The sequence below is a fragment of the Buceros rhinoceros genome, unplaced genomic scaffold (genome assembly GCF_000710305.1).
Source record: "Buceros rhinoceros silvestris isolate BGI_N320 unplaced genomic scaffold, ASM71030v1 scaffold15632, whole genome shotgun sequence".
NCBI lineage: Eukaryota > Metazoa > Chordata > Aves > Bucerotiformes > Bucerotidae > Buceros > Buceros rhinoceros.
Window position 1 is genome coordinate 24,356 of NW_010400803.1, and position 7,711 is coordinate 32,066.

General features: G+C 40.8%; 1 protein-coding gene across 1 annotated transcript; it reads right to left on the reverse strand.

Moving 5' to 3' along the window:
• Positions 1-4,726: 4,726 nt before the first annotated feature.
• On the reverse strand, positions 4,727-6,903 carry NCEH1 (neutral cholesterol ester hydrolase 1; the record flags this gene model as incomplete). Its single annotated transcript, XM_010132041.1, has 2 exons — positions 4,727-5,344; positions 6,732-6,903. Coding segments are annotated over 2 exons (790 nt in total), but the record flags the coding sequence as incomplete, so codon positions are not given.
• Positions 6,904-7,711: the final 808 nt, after the last annotated feature.

The window sequence follows — 7,711 nt, forward strand, 5'->3', positions numbered from 1 at the left end:
TCAGCAGGAGGGAAGCTTTCTATTCTGTGAAAGTCAAAGGACCCTCCTGGACAAAATGGCAAAGCCCCACATTAGGATATTTTGAAAGAAATGCTGCTATGACCATTAATAAAAGAGCAGGGGAAGAAAACGGAGGAGAACAGCTCAGAAAGGCAGGCAAGCAAATAGGAATGAAAACAGAACAGGGACTTTCACTGGCTAAACCAGATTTCAAACACACACATAATCTATAAGCATATAAAAATGTGATTATAGATCAGAATGGAGAACACAAGCTCCAACATCTATCTTGAAAGAGAACCACAGCACAAGTGCAGGTATTGTCCACCTTTCGGCACCAGCAGATGTGGCCCCCCATTAAGTAAGAGGAGGTCATCCTCCCAGCCCACAGACAGACAGACAGGGTTTCCTGCCTTGAAAACAACCGCCTTGGCTTTGGTTCAGCATTTTTTCAGAAACTCTGAGGTCTCCCGTTCTGTTTCACTGACCTCTGCTTAGTGAAAACTCAAACTGGAAATGTTGTACGTCAGTGGTCCTTGGGAAAAAAAAACTCACAGATGTATTTCACTTTCTTTATTTGTTCTTCGTTTTGATAGCACATCTCAATCACATTTGCTTATTAGATCTTACAACATCTTTCCCCTGCACTGGGAAAGAAAAAAAAATGGTCATGCATAAGATACTGGATGCATTGTCATCAAGTACATTGTACTTTAGGGTTTTGAACATCATAAATAAGAGAACACCAAACCAGACAGTTTTGTTAACAATATCACTGTTACAGATCATAGCAGCTTAAAAAGTTTTACACAGGTTAACCTACTTTTAATGCTTTATTTGACAAAGTTTCTAATAAAGTTCGGTAAGAGATTAAAAAAATAGAGAGGCCCAAACAAAATAATGTTGTAAAGATAAACCCCTTCTTTTTATTTTGTAGGGCTTAAAACCCACAATGGCCTTTCTACTTTGGCAAGGGATGCGATTCTAGATTACTTAGATGACGGTTAGGAAATTCAACTTATTTGTGATTTTAATGCACCATGAAACATCTTCAAACAGGTCTGGGTTTTCAGAAATGCTGAACACCCATCCTCCAAGAGGTCTGAAGCTAGGGAGACAAAACCTCTATTTATTCCTGCAAATATTGGCCAAAATACTGGGGACTTGCTAATACAGTTTCCAGGTCTATGAAAGTAGGATACAAGTGACTCGAGGTTCTGTTACCAGAGCTTTTTTTTTTTTTAAAGCTTATGTTTGAATGCTTTGACAGACATTAGGAACAAGATACTCTTGCAATGGGTAAAGTCTAATTATAGGAGTGGGGAAAGAAAAAAAATCTTCAAAAAGTAGTTAGCCATACTTGTTGATTTAAAGAAAAGTCGACACATGTATTGACTCTTCTTGTAGAAAACTACCTTTTTAATAGGCACAGGTGGAATGCTGTTACAAATACGTGCTCCAATCCTACCGTGTGCAAAGTGCCTTAAACTGCTCTGTGAAGTAACCAAGGAACAGAGGTGCTAGATGTGCCCAGAGAAACACTTCAGCAGACGTAGGACTAATCCCACGCACAAATGGAGGTGTTGTAACTTACATTAATAGTAACCTCTCGCTATCAGGCATCAGTGTCCTGTAACTGTGCCTGCTGGTTCCGGTGGAGCTCTCAGCTGAGTTCCGGGAGCCTGCAGCAGCTCAGCTGGAAAGAACCCAAACACCGAACTTGGGCACGGCATCTGTGTACACAGAACAACAAAGCAAAGTAGGAGGGAAGCAGAGTTTGGGCTAAAACTTCAAGGTTTACACTGAATTTCAGTCAAGTGTCTGGTATAGCTACACACTAAGAGGTCTTTCTATAGCTGGAACTCAGACCCCTTTTTATATGCTATAGGATCCATCATGTACCTTTGCAGCTATCATGTACTTAAACCACACAGCTGCCAGAGAAAAGCAGCGGAGGTATTTTGACAGAACCAGTTTATACTGTAACACTGCATCCAAGTTGTGCTGCGATCCTGGATGTCACATCAGGCTGGTGATCACTTAGTAAACACTTTCAATCCAGTTATACGCTTACTTCCATTTCCTGTGCCAAGACTTTAATGTGCTTCAGTGCATGAAGGAAATTTACAGCCGACTCCATTAATATATATTCCAGCTCTCCATTCCATTTCAGTTAAAAAAACCAGCAGCAATTATATTATAGCTTCATAGCAGATATTTATAACTGAGCTATAAACAAATGCCAATCTAAAGCTTTGCAGACAGCTCTCAGACAAACTTAATTATTATAGAATTTATAAGAATATTAACCACTTTCTTTTCCAGTACTACAGTTACTAGTATCTTTTAATGACAATGGGGGGATATAAATCACATCTTTGCTGACGTGGGTTTACTCTTTAAGCGGGAAAGTCTGGAAGAAACCTGTTGTTACAACTCAGTGTAACAATATTTTCTGACTCTGTAAGTCATGGTCTAAAGTCAAGTAGATGGAGCTGCCTTGAAACAGCGGCAAGGACACTGTAGCAGAGCCTTCTTGTCTTTAGAATGGACATGACTTCGGTTGCTGTCTGTTCAACGTGTAAATTGTATCTTCTGAAGTTGTGTTTACGAGGGGAAAGGAAGAAAGAGGGTTTAAACCCAGAAAAAAACATTGAATTCGTTTTCAGTGTTAATTGGATATCTTGACTGAAATTTATTTTGATTCAGATTGTCACTCAGCTGCTCTAATCCCACCAAGTCTTTGTAATGATCTAAATTAAAGAAGAATCTGAGCCACTGTTGAAAAGCTTTGGCTTGCGACCTCCATATGACCCTGTGCCCAGAAATGAGTTTCAGCCTGCATGACCGAGCCTGCATCAAGGCCCAGTCTCATTAATGGCGTTTCTTAATACATACAACCACATTAACAACCTGATGTTTTTAGGAAGCACTGATTCAGCAAAGCCATTCTCTTCTTTAAATACCAGTGAAAGTGGACTGGTCTGCATATATTTTAAATGGCATTAGGCAGTACCTTTTTGGGGTTCTTTTAAAAGAACTTTTCAGAATCTTGCTGTAAAAAATGCTCTAATAAAACTGCCTTTGTCATGATGTCCCAATGGCTGAGAAGCCTCACCTTCCGGTATTTTGACAGGAGCCAGGACGGAGACAAGCTGAGCGCCCAGGAGGACTGGCAGCCCAGCAGCACCACCCGGCACGGGGCAGGCTGCTTGAGTCAGCTGTTAGAGAAGGATAGAAAGTCCAAGCTCTGGGAGCTGTTCAGTGCCTGCCAGTCACCGTCACATCCGCGTGCTTCACCAGCACCTGCAAATTCAGCTTCACAGCTCCTTTGTGAGGTAGGAAATTAGTACTCCCTCTCTTGCAGAAAAAGAATGTGAGGCATAAGGAGATTACATTGTTCTCCTGGGGTCCCACAGGAAGTTTGTGGTAAAGCTGAGGATGAATTTAATCCACTGGTTTAGTCACGGGTGAGCCATTCTCTCCTCTCTGCCCAAAAATGCCTGGCTTTTGACACAACCTTCATTTCTTCAAGCCATAAGCATCCTGGACAACATTCGCTGTCACAAGTGGTTTCACTTCCCTGTCCTGCCTGAATTTTACAGACTGGCTCAAACTGCAGAGATTCGTTGTACAATAGTGACATCACCTTACCTAGCGTTTTGGGTCAGCCTGCAAGACAAAGTTCAGCTGCAAAACTCAGATTTACATCCTCCGTACAGGTTAGAGCCTGAGTCTGTTTGCTTGCTTCCTTCCTTCCAGGAAGCATGAAATAGAATAAACACTACAAGCACAAAAGAAAAGTCAATGAATTAACACTTCTACTATTAATTACAAACGTTAGTGCAAACCACACAGCAGGTAATTTTTAGTAAGCTCAGCATTTTCTGTAAGGAGGTCTTATGACTGAGGCTTTAAACACAGATGAAGTCACATTCTTTAGCCAAATAAGTAGTCAGCTTTGAAGTTCACTCACACACGCAACCTGGATTCTGCTGCTGCACACAATATTTTATCCAACATATTTGTATGGATGCTATCGTACTTTCCATTGAAATACATTTAATCCTGTGCTTTTATAAAATATAAATTACTAAAAGGCAGTAAAGACCAAATTGCAAAGCTGAATTACATTTTGGCCAAAAGACTTGTCTAGCATCATCCTAACTCCCTAGAAGAGCTTTGTTCTGTTTTGTTTTCTAATTTAAATGAGCCATTTGTCTATGTGCCTAAAAGCCAACACCTAAATCCACGCCTGACATTCCAATGCATGGCTCTGCTATGAAAGATCAGAGTGCTCACGCCTCCTTTGACAGCAGGTGCTCACCACTGTTGAAAACTCGCTCCCACTTTAACATATTCAGGTGCAGATGTAGGTGTTTGGCTTTACTTCATTTGAAAAATGAGGCCTTTGTACCTAATTAAGAGTCAAAGCTTGAGGCTTGCAGCCAGTTAAGAATGCTACAGGAACACTGATCTCCCTGCTCAACATTTGTTTATGTTTGGCAAATATCACCTGAAAGAAGGGGGGAAAAAGAAAATCAAAGATTGAAAAAGTATTTCTCAAAATGCTTTGCTGGGCAAGGCCAGAGCTGCAGTTAGTGGTCTGCAACCCCCAGCAGCTGCAGGATGAAGTCAGAATCTGGAAAAGTGCACTTTTTCACTGCTTGCACTTAGCAAGAGCAGACACCAGAGTTATGCACGCTGCGTCTTCTAGCGAGACTCGTCAGAGGTTTTCTTCCAGCCATTTTATATAGCTGTTCCTGGTCTGAACGCCCGCAGAGAAATCAGTAGGCCAGATGGTGAATATCATACAGCCGTGGAAGCAGTCATCGAAGTGATCGAGCGTGACCTCCACGCCAGCGTTCTCCAAGCGCTTGGCGTACATCGCCCCGTCATCTCGCAGGACGTCGTTCTCACAGGTCAGGATGTACGTCTTTGGCTGCAGCTGAAGAGTTTCATTTTCTGCAAGGAGAGGGACTGCTCGTATGTCCAGCAGCGCTGGTATCTCCTGGATGATTTCAGCCTTGCCTGTGGTTTGTATTACAGGCTTGTAGTTCTTTTTGAAAGATGAAGGCAGTAGAGATGTCCAGTTCAGACGTCCTCTGAAGGACAGAGCTTGGCCAACGTCAAGGGCAGTGTGGTTGTTAATCAGCAGTGAGTGAGCCAAGTCATAATTACCATTGAAATAGTCTATCCAATAGCTGATCATGACATAACGAGGAAGAATGGGCATATTCATGTTCTGCTGGTAAGAAGGTGTATTGAAGTCAAACGCCTGAAGGACTGGATAAATTAAGGCCTGCAGTTTCGGTCTGATGGTCAGATGCTCATCTTTGCTAAGCTGTAGGAAGAACACAGGATAGAACTGGGATTATAAAGAAAATAAACATTAGAGTATCAGCCTAGGACTTCATACAAGCAACTATTCGTTTGACAATTTTTAGGCTGAGTTCTGCTCTTACACTGATAATGCTGCTCTTTTGTCTGAAATATTAGCAGCCTGATATTTTTCTTCTTGTAAGGATGGCCATGCAGGCAGACCCAGCATCCTGTTCTCCAACAGCAATCAGTGGCAGAAGTTTATTGACAGGAGTAAGAGGAAAAAAAAGTATCAAGTGGCATTTCTCTGACACAGCGTCCAGTTTAGCAGTTTGGCAACTAAAGGACTTCCTGAATCAAAGGACCTATTCTTGCTTTTAACAGCTTATAATGGATCTTTCTTCCATGAATTTATCTGTTTTTTCAGCATATGCAAACTGTTGGCATCCACAGTTTTCTCTAGCAAAAGCTCACCAGGTGCAGAGGCAGTTCTGTGTTTGACTTAACCCTGCCACCGGCATTTGATCTGAGCCTACCAAGTCTTCGTTTGGTACCTCCTAAATCTTTTACAGGAAGAATCAGCAAACCCTTGTTTTCCTTCTTCGTCTTCTTCTACATGAGATACATAGTTCCCTGTCATAGCTCATCTTGTTTAAAAAGAATTATGCATCAGGAAAACGGATTAGGAACGCTTTTACCGAAACATGGTCCTATCATGTTTATCAGTCCTCAGTATTGAAACTTTTAGTGTAATTGTCTCCTATTAATTTTTTCACCCTAATTCAATATTGCAAGGTTGTCATAATTAGTTGTTTGGACATGGTATCTGCTTTCTTATCACCAACAGTTATGACAATACAAAAAAGCTCATAAAAATATTTCACTCAACCATGAAAAATACTATTACTTGCCCTGGGCTGCCTTTAAAATCTTTACTAGATTAAACTGAGATTACATTTAAACTGCAGATACACAAAAGAAATCTCCTAAAATAGCATAATGCTACAGGAAGACAATTTAACAGAATTAAGCTTAATTTATTGTATTTTTTGTCCTTCATTTGTATTTGAAAGAAATAAAAACGTATTTGCAGAGACAAGCACCTAAAAACAGGACACTAAATCGATAAATTATGCAGGTACCTAGTTAGAAAAATTAAGAATTCACTAGCAAAAGGGGTAAAAAATGTCATTTAGCTGCCTTAAAATCCGGCCCATAACAGCTCATACTGTGATTTGTATTGTGATTGACTCATCTTGTCAAGTGACTGGATGCTGACTTTGTACCATTCTGTCTTCAGGGCTGGCACATCACCTTGTGATGATGCAGCACAAAGTACCTGTCAACCTCTATGCACTGCTGAATTAAGGGTTGTCATAGTGTAATACACAACAGACACCGGATGTTACCTGCTGACACACGGCAGCTGCCAGATTTCCTCCTGCGCTATCGCCAGAAAGGGCAATTCGACTTGGGTCAACTGAATACTTGGCCAAGACGTCAGGCTGCAAAAAATGCTTAGTAGCACGGAGAGCATCATAGAACTGCTCGGGGAAGCACACCTCTGGTACCAGCCTGTACCTACAAAGAAGAGAGATCAGAGACGGTTATTACTGTCAGTAATTGTCCTCTGTTTCAGGATTAACAGGTAATATCAGGTATTCCTTAATGGGTATAACTATTTCATTAGGATAGATATTACAGGAAAAATATCAGGTGTGTAAGACTTAATTTTATAATTATTTTGTAATTCTGAAAGATTAATATTGAATAATACCTATACTATAGGTATTACTATATAGATATTATATATTATTATAATATATATAATTAATATATGTGTTATTATATACTATAAAATTGTGCAGCACCTTCCCAGTAGAGGATTTCATCATATGTTATAAAAATGAGAGTATTTAAAAGACCCTTGGCAAGGGAGTCATGACAATCAGGTTGGTTTTGACCCAAATCCCCACCTTAACCAGTACCAGGGAGAGTAAGTCACATATACCCAACAGATTCTGCTGAGCCAAACACCTCAGCAGTTCTGCTTCCCATATTTTTACGTATGCTCAGGAGAGAATGAACCTTGTTATAGCTCTGTGCAATGAAACAAACAACAGCCAAGAAGTGAACAGCAATTTGCTCCAGTGCAACAGATTCAGTAATTGCTTTATCGAGGAGTGGAGCAGGAATACACCGGTTGTGCAGGTGGAGAGACTGAGGCACAGAGAGCAGACACTCTGCCCAGGCACAGTCAGCAGCTGAATCTCAGGCATGAGATCTTCGCAGTTTCTAAATAACAGTGCAGGAGAAGTCTGTTCACATTGACTGAATAATTTGATATCTAAGAGTTGTTACTAGGCCTTACGGCGCAAAGCAGATCTTC